Source organism: Oncorhynchus nerka, linkage group LG26, assembly GCF_034236695.1.
Source record: "Oncorhynchus nerka isolate Pitt River linkage group LG26, Oner_Uvic_2.0, whole genome shotgun sequence".
In the NCBI taxonomy this organism is placed as follows: Eukaryota; Metazoa; Chordata; class Actinopteri; order Salmoniformes; family Salmonidae; genus Oncorhynchus; species Oncorhynchus nerka.
The window spans coordinates 22,120,921-22,134,692 of record NC_088421.1 but is presented as its reverse complement, the minus strand read 5'-3'; the positions used below and the strand labels follow the sequence as shown (position 1 = coordinate 22,134,692).

The window sequence follows — 13,772 nt, the reverse complement described above, 5'->3', positions numbered from 1 at the left end:
TGGTCCACTTAAAGTTCTAGATGTAAATGACAAGTTATTTTTCACAGAGTAGAAATTACTATTCAAACTCCTCTTTTATTTTTTCACACCAGTTGTAGGAAAGTTGTAATAAAGATCACCAGATTAAGTCAGCATAGTTGGCAATGAAATTCCACATAATATTGTTCAACTGTGACAGCAGCAGAGGAAGGAATGTGAATGGACAGCAGAGTAAACATGAAATTCAGTTGACATGGGGAAGTAATGTGTAAGCCCCCAGGGTTCAGTCTATAGCTGCACCTGCAGGCCCTCAGCTTAGCACGATTCAACCCTCAGAACCAGAGTAGCAACAGGGGAAAAGTTTTGGACTAAGTAGTATAGATGATCTTTCTCTTTCAAACATCTGGCTTGAACTGTAAATGTATGATAAACTGCACAACCTCTTTCTATAGTGACTACGGTGTATTGCACTGGAAGTGTGAAAATCTATAGTGACAGCCTTCCATTTAACTGTAGTTAACTATTTACAATTTGCAATGTTACAGTGCTTACTACAGCACCTAGTACAATGTCAACACAACATAATGAAGTGATAGAGAGAAAGAGGTGTGTCAGCCTAATTTATTGCTAGGCAGGCAGGGTATAAAAGTCCTATTGTAATCGGGCATATTTCTATTCACTTTTGCTAATGTTAAGAATATGATCAAATGTGAAACAATACTCAACAACACAAATAGTTAATCAAAATAAACAACATAATCAAGGATTTAGTGCATATCAATGTCCTTCCAATTAATGGATTTGATGAAAACATCCAGCTGAACAAAACATGTAGGCCTACAGTATATTTATGGAGAAGGGAATACTCTCCCATTTATTTACAGAGCTTTTGGTTTATATGTGGCCAATATACCACGGCTAAGGGTAGTTCTTAAGCACGACGCTATGCAGAGTGCCTGGATACAGCCCTTAGCTATGGTATATTGGCCATATACCACAAATCCCAGAGGTGCCTTAATGCTATTATAAACTGGTTACCAATGTAATTAGAGCAGTAAAAATAAATGTTTTGCCATACCCGTGAAATACCACAGTTGTCAGCCAATCAGCATCCAGGGCTCGAACTACCCAGTTTATAATGCATTTTTTATCACTCTGCAGTAACAACATAATTACACTATGGTCCCTGCAGGTTCGTCCAAAGCTTCTATGATGGGCAATATATCCATTATATGGGAAATGTAATATTTTCTTTAAAAATGTTTGTTTGTACTGATAATACATATTCTTACTTGAACCAAATCTACAGCATTCTACGGAAATGCCAAACTCATTTTATGAAACGGGAACAAAAAGGGAACAAAAAAGGGAACAAAAAAATCATTTAAAATACCAGCATACTTTACATGAATGCTTAGCTAGAATGCTTAGTGGTTTTTTTTTGTATCTTTACTTTTACTCAAGAATGACATTTGGGTACTCTTTCCATCACTGAATACTTTACATGAGTGGTTCTTACAAGGAGGAAGATTTCATTGGGATTTTGCAATAGACTCAACACTGTTTGGCCTGAATCCCCAGCCTAACTATGTCAGCAAACCAGCCAAACCTCATCTATAGATGCAGGTTCCACACTCACTCACATCCGTTTGCGACCAACCAGCGGCGTATTGAGTGTTTGTGTGTGTGCGTGTGTGTGTGTGTGTGCACGCGTGCACGTGCATGTGTGATTGTGTGGGTGTGACACCAGTGTCAGACACTTTCTGGGCATGTAATTATTTTAGCCACTAGATGGGGCCCTTAGCATAGAGCAAGAATGCTGAGTTGATCATCTGAGTTGATGCGGTACATGTACGGCAGAGGAGGCTGGTGGGATGAGCTATAGGAGGACAGGGTCATTGTACTGGCTGGAATGGAATATATGGAACAGGTAAAACATGTGGTTTACATATGTTTGATGTGTTTGATACTTTCCATATGGGTGCGCCCATCCAGAAAGATAGATGACTCCTCATGGATATAACCCATTTTAACATGGACATTGCCATTGAGGGCTTCCACCATTTTAAAGTAGTCAACTGGGTAGGAATTCCTATGAGTTGGGAGGAATCAGCCAATGAAGAAGAAGAAGACAATGTACTACTTTAAAATGGAGATGGCCTCAATTGAGCTGCCCATGCTGTCCCAGACGTTATAATGGCACAGATACAAAGATGTGTCCTATAGCTAGCTCTATTCGTGCTCCTTTACTCAGTTCATCGCATTTTCAAATCCCTCCCCACAACTCTTCCATGCGCGAAATGAGCAATGACGTCAGGGTAGTAACTCCAGCACCACTTTTCAAACAGGTTGCATTCTACCAGACAACCAGTGTTGGGCACTGAACTGTTGAATGCGCCTAACGGGATAAGGAGAGATGGCATGGAGCAGACAGGTCAAGAATCGCAGGGTGCTTCGAATAACACATAATCTAGTTAATAAGTATCTGAAATTGATCATTTATTAGAAGTAATTCACATTGGATGTATTTATTTTTAGATTTTTTAATTTTTTTAAAACTAGCGCTCGTGTAGCTGTCCCGAACGTGGATACATTGTATCTGATTCTGACCAACTAACTTCTGTTCATGAAAACAATTTAGCAACAATTGTATCGAACGGATTACAGTCGTATTTTGTTTCCTGATATTGTTGAGTTGGAAATTCGGAATATAACTGTAATTTGAAAGCGAGTGTATTTTGGAAGATGCCTGATGTCTAATGCCACTGGACGAGAATAACTTTTCTCCACGACGTGCTTCTTTACGAAAACTGGTCAGAGTTAGTTTACAAACTGCCTGAACTGACAAATTCCTAGTTGGTTTCATCACCACGAGAAAGTGTGGATTCCAGTGTCAAATACCACAATGGACTGAGTATATTTGTCACAAATAGTTTATTTTGAGAATAGTGCCTTACCGTGCTTTCTAGGGAGCACTTTGACCTATAATATAGCCTACATCTGAACTAAGTCGTGATGATTTCGGAGGAACGAAGTAGTCATGTATCCAAGCAAGCCCTCAACTTTCCAGTGGGCCTATTGATCCGCTCGCCGAAGAAGAGCCTGGCAAAGCTGGGGAGGAATCCAAGCAATGGATCCCTGCAGTAAGTCATTATTTATATCCAATGTGTCTACTTTGCAGAATAGGATTTCTAGCTGCCTGGGATTTTGTATATTCAAATGGAGGTATGGCCTTCAATAGAAATATAATTTATTTGTAGAGGTGCTCGAAATACTGTCCTCTTATTAATTACCCATTAATTTTGTGCCCTCTTTTGAACTCTCACTTTCATTTACACATGCCATGCTCTCTCTGTTTCACGCTGTCACTATCTATGTCTCTGTCTCTTATTTCTCCTCTCTCTCTCTCTCTCTCTCTCTCTCTCTCTCTCTCTCTCTCTCTCTCTCTGTCTCTCCATCTACCCATCCATTTCTCCCTCTCTCAGGTCCAACACCTCGGATGGCACCACCCATTCAGCAGAGAGTACAGGCGTGAGGCAGCCAGCCAAGAACAAAATCCGCCGCCACAACAACAGACTGTCGAAGGTGTTCGACCGGAGCCCCCTCCTGCGGGGCGACAGTGGACAGGGGCATGTCCCAGGTGGCAGGAGCATGGCGGGGGACCTGCAGGCTGCAGATGACCCTGCTGAGCTGTCCAGTCAGATGTCTGCCCCAGGTATCCTAAGGATCTTTGGCAGCGACATCTGCCAGGGAACCAACTACAAGAGTGTGCTGGCCACGACTCGCTCCAGTGCCAAGGAACTTGTCAAAGAGGCCCTGGAGAGGTGAGGGGTTAGGGATGCCCACTGGCATAATGTGAGTTGTTAGCATTAGCTTTAGTGCTAACAGGCACTCAGAAAGGGAACATTGCTCAAGGCTGAATGGCATGGACTGCAATACTGCTCATCCTAATATGGTGTGAACCATTGATATTTTACCCAAATGATTTCAAAGCTGTTTTATTTCAGGGGGAATTAGATCTTATCATGGTATTCTGACTGAACCTCTTTTATTGTTGCTTAGATACTGTCTGGAGAAAGAGGATCCCAGTCGATATGTGCTGTGCGACGTGATTGGCCAGACCGGAGCAGACCACCAATGGAAGACAGAGTGCTTTCGGGTCGTGGGTGACCACGAGAAGCCCCTCATGCTGCAGTCGCTATGGAAACCCAAAGAAGGCTTCTCCAGACGCTTTGAGATCCAGAAGAGAGTGAGCGTAGAGGAACACACTGCTAAAGAGACCGACACCGTCACTGCAGGTACGTCAACCACACAGGTGCAGCTCAGTGACCCCACTAACAACAACCTAAAGCCCAGGTCATCATTCTGTCTCTGTTGGGGTGGCATTGGATCTCCTATCTCTGTCACTAACTGTAGGGTAATATAATCCATTGTCCAGCTTATCATGAGACAGAGCAGGGGAGATGGCAGGCAAGTGAGAGGTCAGAGAAAAACAGAAGCTGCAGTGAGGGGTAGACAAGGTCAGCTCTCTTATCTGGGATTGACGACAGGGTCCCAACAGGTCCCTCTGAAGCCCCCAGGGCAGGGAACTGGCTGTGGCTGGATCAGCTTTTTCCACTGGGACCTGAATGTGTCCACCGCTCCACATGTTATTCTTTCCATCAGATCTTGCTTCCTGCACACTGGACACTGTGTGGTCTTGTTGACTTTGGCGTGCGTTTGTTGTGATTTTCAGTTTTCATCAAACCCCACAACCCCACCTCACCCTCCACTCTCTTTGCTCCACTCTGATTGGGGGAAGCTGGGGGAAGTTGCCCCCTCTGCAGGCCTGACCAGCCCCCCTGACACAGTGTGGCAGAACAATGTGGAAGAACGCCCACTTCCACAGCTGATAAGGCCTGGGAGCAGGAGCTGTTAGCTGGGTGTGAAGCTGAGCTCTCTGGACATTCCATGGTGCTTAATGGCTCCAAATGAGCTGAATAGTGTTTATGTTGCGGTACATCAGCCCAACAGCCAGGAACGCCTGTTGATATCAGATAGAGGACAACACCTCTCACTACACCTCCAGATTTCCTCTCCTTCCCCTTCTATGTTTGGTTTGACTGAGAGCCAACTCAGTAAACATTATGATATGTTGGTGTGTGATGGACTGGAATGATTTGATGGAAGATCTCCACTAATAGTTTATTGAGTGTTTAGCATACTGTGAAGTTTCAGTTTATGCATAGATGATAAAGTTTATGTTACAGTGACTATATCAGGACACAATCAATGATTTTGTAATAAACTATGAATACATGATTAATAATCACTTCTCTGCATCTAGTCTCATCCTCCCTCTCTCCCGTGCTCCTCTCTGCCCCAGGTATCAACGCCCAGGCTCGTAAGCTCCAGAAGGGCCGTTCGCGGGTCACCTCTCTGTTCGTGGACGGCAGTGGTGAGGATGTGGAGGGTCTGGGGATGTGGAGGAGTCTCAGTGAGATGGACCTGTCTGCCATGGAGAAGGAGGTCGTGCGGGCCCAGCAGAAGGCCCAGCTCATCAGGGAGGACCCGGAGGCCGAGGCCGACAAGGAGGCCCTGCGTCTGGGCATGGAGAAGGAGGAGACGGAGAGCAGTGACGACAACACCACCCAGTACTCCATCCACCCGCCCTTTGACTTCCCCTACTTCCTGCTACTGCAGGGATACAGCTACAGACAGGTAGGAAAACTGGGAAGTGAAGCTGTTGCCACTGTTATGCATTAAACCCAGATGCATTTGTTTGTCTATCGGATTATTGATTCACTTAAATGATGAGTAACTTTAATGAAAGGATTGGCTTCAGTTTACACAGCTGGAGTCAATTTGTTATATACGAGTCAGTCTTTTCTTGAATAGTTAGGCTCAGAATAGGTTTGTACGGTTGGAGAATGTGTCTGGCTGCGACAGAGAGATGTCATGCTGAAATCCTTCACAGAGGGCCTGGGCAGCCAGATAGCAGCAGCTGTAATTGGTTGAGCCGGATGGCTGCTCCATTGAAGACCTTTCAAGGTTCTCAAGTGTCTCTTGGCAGGGTGGCAGAAACACTGTGACGAAAGGCTTATCAGAGACACCGAGGCGTAAACAAGTGTACTCCACTACACTATAGAGGCTTCCACTGAACCTCTTAGGTTAAGACCTGAGGTTAAAATCCCCAGAAACAGAGAGAGACAGTGAGAGAGAGGAGCAGAGAGCAGAGGGCTTTAGCTGCAGTGAGGATGCTATAACAGGGACAGCGAGAGACTGAGTCTTGCTGCTGGATTATACAATGGGATCAGAGTATTGGACTCAGAGCCACAAGCTCAAGCAGAGTCGGAGTAGACCGGCATGTTGTGGACAGGTGATCCTCGTGTCCACACACTGAGTGGGCCAGCCTGGGTCATGTACTGGAGAGGCGGGAAGACGGAGCTGGCCCTGGTCCAGCAGTAGAGTTCCCACACTGGGATGTGTTGTCTGTCGTCAGGGCTCGTTGAATAGATAAGGAACACTGTGTTCACAATCACAGTTCAGCTCAGCCCTGCTGGCTCTACAGTGGAGGTGGCGATAGCCCTGATGAAAGGTACATAGTATTAGAGAATAGAGCAGAAGGAACACTGTAATGTCTAAACAAACTCAGTGGATGGTCACATACACATGCCTAGCTTACACATTTGCACACAGGCTCGTGCATGCCAGAACACACATACACATGCCTAGCCTAGACATTTGCACACAGGCTCGTGCATGCCAGAACACACATGCACATTTAGGCACAAAAGCTGCACATTCAACAAATATATATATATATATTCCTTTCAAAAAGAGATTCTGTGGGTGACAGATTTTTTTCTGCACTTGTATTCCTTTATAAAACATTCTGGATATTTCAATGCAAAACCAGAGTGAGAGTGGCAGGCTGTGGCCTAAGCAGAGAGCCAGAGGGCCAGGGGGCCAGAGAGCCAGAGGGCCAGAGAGCCAGAGAGCCAGAGGGCCAGAGGGCCAGAGAGCCAGAGGGCCAGAGGGCCAGAGAGCCAGAGGGCCAGAGAGCCAGAGAGCCAGAGGGCCAGAGAGCCAGAGGGCCAGAGGGCCAGAGAGCCAGAGGGCCAGAGAGCCAGAGGGCCAGAGGGCCAGAGGGCCAGAGAGCCAGAGAGCCAGAGGGCCAGAGAGCCAGAGGGCCAGAGAGCCAGAGGGCCAGAGAGCCAGAGAGCCAGGCTCATTCCTAGAAACAGGAAATGCTGCTGCTCTCTGTTGTTTGATCCTCATTGTGGAGACTGCTGAGTGTGCAGGACACTGGGTGGGGTGTGCCAGATACTGAGGGAAGTACTGAGCCCGCCCCTGGTCTGGCCACTCGACAACAATAAGTCACTCATATGTCAGTCCTATGGAATAGAAAAGTTCCAGCTCCATAAATGAAATAGTTTTTCTCAGGCTTGACTAGTTATTTCGAAAGTGTCTTTGTGTTTCCAGACCAGATTTTCCTGAACTTAATCACCTGTGAACCATGAGAGCTGTAGTGGATTTGATTTCCTTGTAAGTGTTGTTGTTCAAGTGCAGGTCAGTGTAGTCACAATTCACATTGACTCACAGCTATTAACTCCCTTCCTAGACAGTTTGATCTATTCTGCCAGACATCATGTGCAGGAAAATAAATACCATTTAACCATTTAGTTAGTTAAGTGTATGTGCTCAAACACACTGCTCAGCGGCTGATTGGCTTCCATGCTAGCTGGGATGATACAGTATCATGACCTGCCTGAAAGGCTCTGCTTGGTCAATCCGATGTCTGAAGTGGCCGTACAGCATTTACTGCGATGCAGCCTCCGCAGACGTCAGGGCTTTCATACTTGCGCTTAGCGGAGAAGAGCAGGGTTATAGTGAAGGAAGTTGTCAAGGAAGTGAGTTTGTGGTTATACATGACGTACCGCCCCCACCTACCGTCAACGAATCATGTCAATGTGGAGCTATAAGGAGCCCTCCGCATTGTTACAAAATCTGAGAGGTGCGATGCGGTACGGAGCTTGATTTGGCCCCTGCATGCCTCCGGAGGCTCAGCAATTGCGACACACCCTCCATATGGAGCCTCCGACTACATTTTCAGATCAACCATACATTGCCTTTAATAGACTTGGGACAGATGACAGATTAGAAGGTCATGACCTCCCCCACACTGATCCTCAACAGAGGGTCCCCACAGGGGTACTCAGTCCACTCCTGTACTCCCTGTTCACCCATGACTGCGTGGCCACACACTTCTCCAACTCAATCAGCAAATCAAATCAAATTGATTTATATAGCCCTTCGTACATCAGCTGATATCTCAAAGTGCTGTACAGAAACCCAGCCTAAAACCCCAAACAGCAAACAATGCAGGTGTAAAAGCACGGTGGCTAGGAAAAACTCCCTAGAAAGGCCAAAACCTAGGAAGAAACCTAGAGAGGAACCAGGCTATGTGGGGTGGCCAGTCCTCTTCTGGCTGTGCCGGGTAGAGATTATAACAGAACATGACCAAGATGTTCAAATGTTCATAAATGACCAGCATGGTCGAATAATAATAAGGCAGAACAGTTGAAACTGGAGCAGCAGCACAGTCAGGTGGACTGGGGACAGCAAGGAGTCATCATGTCAGGTAGTCCTGGGGCACGGTCCTAGGGCTCAGGTCCTCCGAGAGAGAGAGAAAGAAAGAGAGAATTAGAGAGAGCATATGTGGGGTGGCCAGTCCTCTTCTGGCTGTGCCGGGTGGAGATTATAACAGAACGTGGCCAAGATGTTCAAATGTTCATAAATGACCAGCATGGTTGAATAATAGTAAGGCAGAACAGTTGAAACTGGAGCAGCAGCATGGCCAGGTGGACTGGGGACAGCAAGGAGTCATCATGTCAGGTAGTCCTGGGACATGGTCCTAGGGCCCAGGCCAGTTGAAACTGGAGCAGCAGCATGGCCAGGTGGACTGGGGACAGCAAGGAGTCATCATGTCAGGTAGTCCTGGGGCATGGTCCTAGGGCTCAGGTCCTCCGAGAGAGAGAAAGAAAGAGAGAAGGAGAGAATTAGAGAACGCACACTTAGATTCACACAGGACACCGAATAGGACAGGAGAAGTACTCCAGATATAACAAACTGACCCTAGCCCCCCGACACATAAACTACTGCAGCATAAATACTGGAGGCTGAGACAGGAGGGGTCAGGAGACACTGTGGCCCCATCCGAGGACACCCCCGGACAGGGCCAAACAGGAAGGATATAACCCCACCCACTTTGCCAAAGCACAGCCCCCACACCACTAGAGGGATATCTTCAACCACCAACTTACCATCCTGAGACAAGGCCGAGTATAGCCCACAAAGATCTCCGCCACGGCACAACCCAAGGGGGGGCGCCAACCCAGACAGGCTGACCACAACAGTGAATCAACCCACCCAGGTGACGCACCCCCCCAGGGACGGCATGAGAGAGCCCCAGTAAGCCAGTGACTCAGCCCCCGTAACAGGGTAGAGGCAGAGAATCCCAGTGGAAAGAGGGGAACCGGCCAGGCAGAGACAGCAAGGGCGGTTCGTTGCTCCAGAGCCTTTCCGTTCACCTTCCCACTCCTGGGCCAGACTACACTCAATCATATGACCCACTGAAGAGATGAGTCTTCAGTAAAGACTTAAAGGTTGAGACCGAGTTTGCGTCTCTGACATGGGTAGGCAGACCGTTCCATAAAAATGGAGCTCTATAGGAGAAAGCCCTGCCTCCAGCTGTTTGCTTAGAAATTCTAGGGACAATTAGGAGGCCTGCGTCTTCTGACCGTAGCGTACGTGTAGGTATGTACGGCAGGACCAAATCAGAGAGATAGGTAGGAGCAAGCCCATGTAATGCTTTGTAGGTTAGCAGTAAAACCTTGAAATCAGCCCTTGCTTTGACAGGAAGCCAGTGTAGAGAGGCTAGCACTGGAGTAATATGATCAAATTTTTTGGTTCTAGTCAGGATTCTAGCAGCCGTATTTAGCACTAACTGAAGTTTATTTAGTGCTTTATCCGGGTAGCCGGAAAATAGAGCATTGCAGTAGTCTAACCTAGAAGTGACAAAAGCATGGATTAATTTTTCTGCATCATTTTTGGACAGAAAGTTTCTGATTTTTGCAATGTTACGTAGATGGAAAAAAGCTGTCCTCGAAATGGTCTTGATATGTTCTTCAAAAGAGAGATCAGGGTCCAGAGTAATGAGGTCCTTCACAGTTTTATTTGAGACGACTGTACAACCATTAAGATTAATTGTCAGATTCAACAGAAGATCTCTTTGTTTCTTGGGACCTAGAACAAGCATCTCTGTTTTGTCCGAGTTTAATAGTAGAAAGTTTGCAGCCATCCACTTCCTTATGTCTGAAACACATGCTTCTAGCGAGGGCAATTTTGGGGCTTCACCATGTTTCATTGAAATGTAAGTCATCAAGTCTTCTGATGACACAACAGTGGTAGGCCTGATTACCAACAATGATGAGACAGCATACAGGGAGGAGGTAACGGCCCTGGCGGAGTGGTGCCAGGAAAATAACCTCTCCCTCAGCGTCAACAAAACAAAGGAGCTGATCGTGGTCTACAGGAGACAGCAGAGAGAGCCCGCCCCCATCCACATAAACAGGGCTGCAGTGGAGAAGATCAGCTTCAGCTTCCTCAGCGTGCACATCACCGAGGACCTAAAATGGTATATATATATATATACAGTACCAGTCAAACGTTTGGACACACCTACTCATTCAAGGGTTTTTCTTTATCTTTACTAGTTTCTACATTGTATGTATAATAGTGAAGACATCAAAACTATGAAATAACACATATGGAATCATATCGTAACCAAAAAAGTGTTAAACAGATTCTTCAAAGTAGCCACCCTTTGCCTTGATGACAGCTTTGCACACTGGCATTCTCTCAACCAGCTTCACCTGGAATGCTTTTCCAACAGTCTTGAAGGAGTTCCCACATACACTGAGTGTACAAAACATTAAGAACCCTTCCTAATACTTTGCCTTCAGAACAGCCTTATTTTGTTGGCACCCCATCGGTCTCGAAAGCGTTCCACAGGGATACTGGTACATCTTGACTCCAATGCTTCCCACAGTTGTGTTAAGTTGGCTGGATGTCCTTTGGGTGGTGGACCATTCTTGATACACACAGGAAACCTTTGAGCGTGAAAAACCCAGCAGCGCTGCAGTTCTTGCCACAAACCGGTGCGCCTGGACCTACTAGCATATCCCGTTCAAGGCACTTCAATCTTTTGTCTTGCCCATTCACCCTCTGAATGGCACACATACACAATCCATGTCTCAATTCTCTCAAGGATTAAAAATCCTTCTATAACCTGCCTCCTTCCCTTCATCTACACTGATTGAAGTGGATTTTTACGTCAAAAGGGATAATAGCTTTCACCTGGATTCACCTGGTCAGTCTATGTCATGGAAAGAGCATAATGTTTTGTATTCAGTGTTTTTTCTTTTTTTTTTGCTCGTTCTTTCTTTTTTGGGGGAGATTATGTGTGTATTGTTTTTTTTTAAGTGATTGTTTCATCCACTTCTCACTCCCCCTTGCTGCTCCTTTTATGGACAGTTTCACACCCCCACCCCCCACCCCAAACGGATACTTACCCTGCCCCCACATTTATCATTGCTACAGTTGTAAATGTGTATAAAACATTATTATTATTATTATGGTCTAATTCACTTCTCTTTTTCTATCCTGCACTGTTGGAGCTCAGAGCATACGAATTTCATTGTACCCTGCGATAACATCTGCAACCCTGCGCATGTGACTAATAAACTCTTAAAAAAAAAATACAAATCTGCAAATCTGTGTACTTTGATTTGATTTAACATGGACTTATGGTTTCACACCTAAGCCCTTCCATTCCTGTCCCTCCACCACACTGCCAGTACATGCTTATCCTGGATCTGTTCTGTCCTCACATAACACACACCTCTAATGCGCCTGCTTGATCAATCTCCAAACGATTACACAACTTCTCTATTAAAGTCCTAGGTCTTTTATTTGCACTTTGTATTGTGGTGTCAAAGTGCATGTGTTTACTTTGTAGTTAGGTACTAGGCAGGAGCAGTGTAATTACAGTGTAGTTAATACAGAGTAGTTACTAATGATCATAGCATATTGCAAACTGAAACCAGTTCATTAATTAATACGGCAGTCATTCTCATGGATTCTGCTGGTTGACCTTCCATTGCCCCTCCTCTACGCTGCAGGACTTTGTCATCTACTTGATGAGCGGCACCACCACCATCTTCGGCTGCTGCAGGGAGCACTGTAACGGAGAGGATGAGGAAAGGCTCAAGGTGGACATCCTCCTCTTTGCCCCGGACATTCTTCCCCAGCACTGCTGTGTCAGGCGCCTGGACTCTACCAACTCCTTCCCGGGGGACACCAAGCGGACTCTGACCCTGCTGAAGCCCCTCCACGGAGCCCCCGTCACCCGGAATGGTTTCCTCCTGAAGGAGGAGGTGGAGCTGACCCCTGGGGACCTGGTGGGTCTGGGCCGACACTACCTGTTCATGTTTAAAGACCCTACCGCCGCCCCAGGGGCCCCACAGACCCCTCTCTGGATGAAACAACTCTGCCACGCCCATGGCGGAGGAGTGGGAGTGTCATCCTCCTGTCAATCATGTGGCTCCGCCCTCCCCATGAAATGCCCTAGGGTCCAGAGGAAGCCGGCTCCTCCTCGGTGGAAGGACCCAGAGGGTGGAGAGGTATCTCTGAGCTATGAGTTGGAGCAGGAGGACAGGGTCCTGCAGGAGGTCCTGGTCATGGTGGACCCCAATGGGGACGAGGCCAAACTGACCCCTGCCTTCCTGCTGAGCCTGTCCATCCAACACTCAGCCACCATGTTCCAGCTGACACACTTCCGAAGGTTGCTGCTCCGCATAGCCAGTCAGATCCAGCTCACCATGTGGGTGAGTTAAACAATGCACCTCCACTATGCACAAAAACAATGCACTCTCTCCAGTCAAACGATTGACCTTTTATATCATCACGCCACAAATAAACCTTGAATGGTTATGAATTCAACATACTGTGTGTCTCAAGGGTACTGTAAAGAAAGAAATGTAATCAAAGGTGTCATCAGGATGGAATATCACTTAGATAGGCTTGCTGCTGGTTTGAAATCAATGTCGTCTTTATCTCTGTCCCCTTGCAGGAGAAGACAAAGGAGCTTGCTGTGATCCAACCAGAAAGGTGAGTAGCCGCCTCTCCAACCTCAATCACTCAGCCTGCCCCAGAAATGCTAACAATGAACAGCAAAGATGACAACAGGTTGCAGAACAGTGGCAACCTGCTGCCTCTGACACTAACACCCCTTTCAACTTTAGTGTTTGCTATGAGTCATATACAGTAGAGCTAGGAGTCTTAGAATATGATGCTACTGCCTTCCACTACATTCCAACAACAATGCTACTTGAATTTCTGGGAGGGATGTGTAGTACACAGATATAGCATTCTCTTATTGTCACATGTCCCAGTGACTTCTTTACAGAATAAGAAGCTGAGAAGGAGTCATGATCTCTTGATGTTCATACTTCTCTATATGCTGCCCATTGATGTGTATGAAGTCAAAATTATATCTCACGATGATTTAATATTATGGAACATTATTGCAGGGCACTATATTCCAAAGCTGTGCTTTAGCTGCCTGCTGAGAAAGGAGGAAGGGTTTTTAAGAATTAATGTTTCATTTAATATTTCACTCAATTGCACATGGAAATTAAATGTAATGGTTTAAATTAGCATTCATTCCAAGGGATAGATTCATGATGTAA

General features: G+C 46.2%; 1 protein-coding gene across 1 annotated transcript in view; it reads left to right on the top strand.

The window, feature by feature from the left end:
- Nucleotides 1–2,013: 2,013 nt before the first annotated feature.
- radil2a (Ras association and DIL domains 2a) overlaps nucleotides 2,014–13,772 on the top strand; it is a 34,852-nt gene continuing 23,093 nt past the window's right edge. The window contains exons 1-6 of the mRNA XM_029650918.2: nucleotides 2,014–3,122; nucleotides 3,465–3,803; nucleotides 4,042–4,277; nucleotides 5,345–5,679; nucleotides 12,204–12,908; nucleotides 13,154–13,191. Of these exons, the coding sequence (XP_029506778.2) occupies nucleotides 2,995–3,122; nucleotides 3,465–3,803; nucleotides 4,042–4,277; nucleotides 5,345–5,679; nucleotides 12,204–12,908; nucleotides 13,154–13,191 (1,781 nt within the window). The 5' untranslated portion in view covers nucleotides 2,014–2,994. The remainder of the gene's footprint in view (nucleotides 3,123–3,464; nucleotides 3,804–4,041; nucleotides 4,278–5,344; nucleotides 5,680–12,203; nucleotides 12,909–13,153; nucleotides 13,192–13,772) is intronic.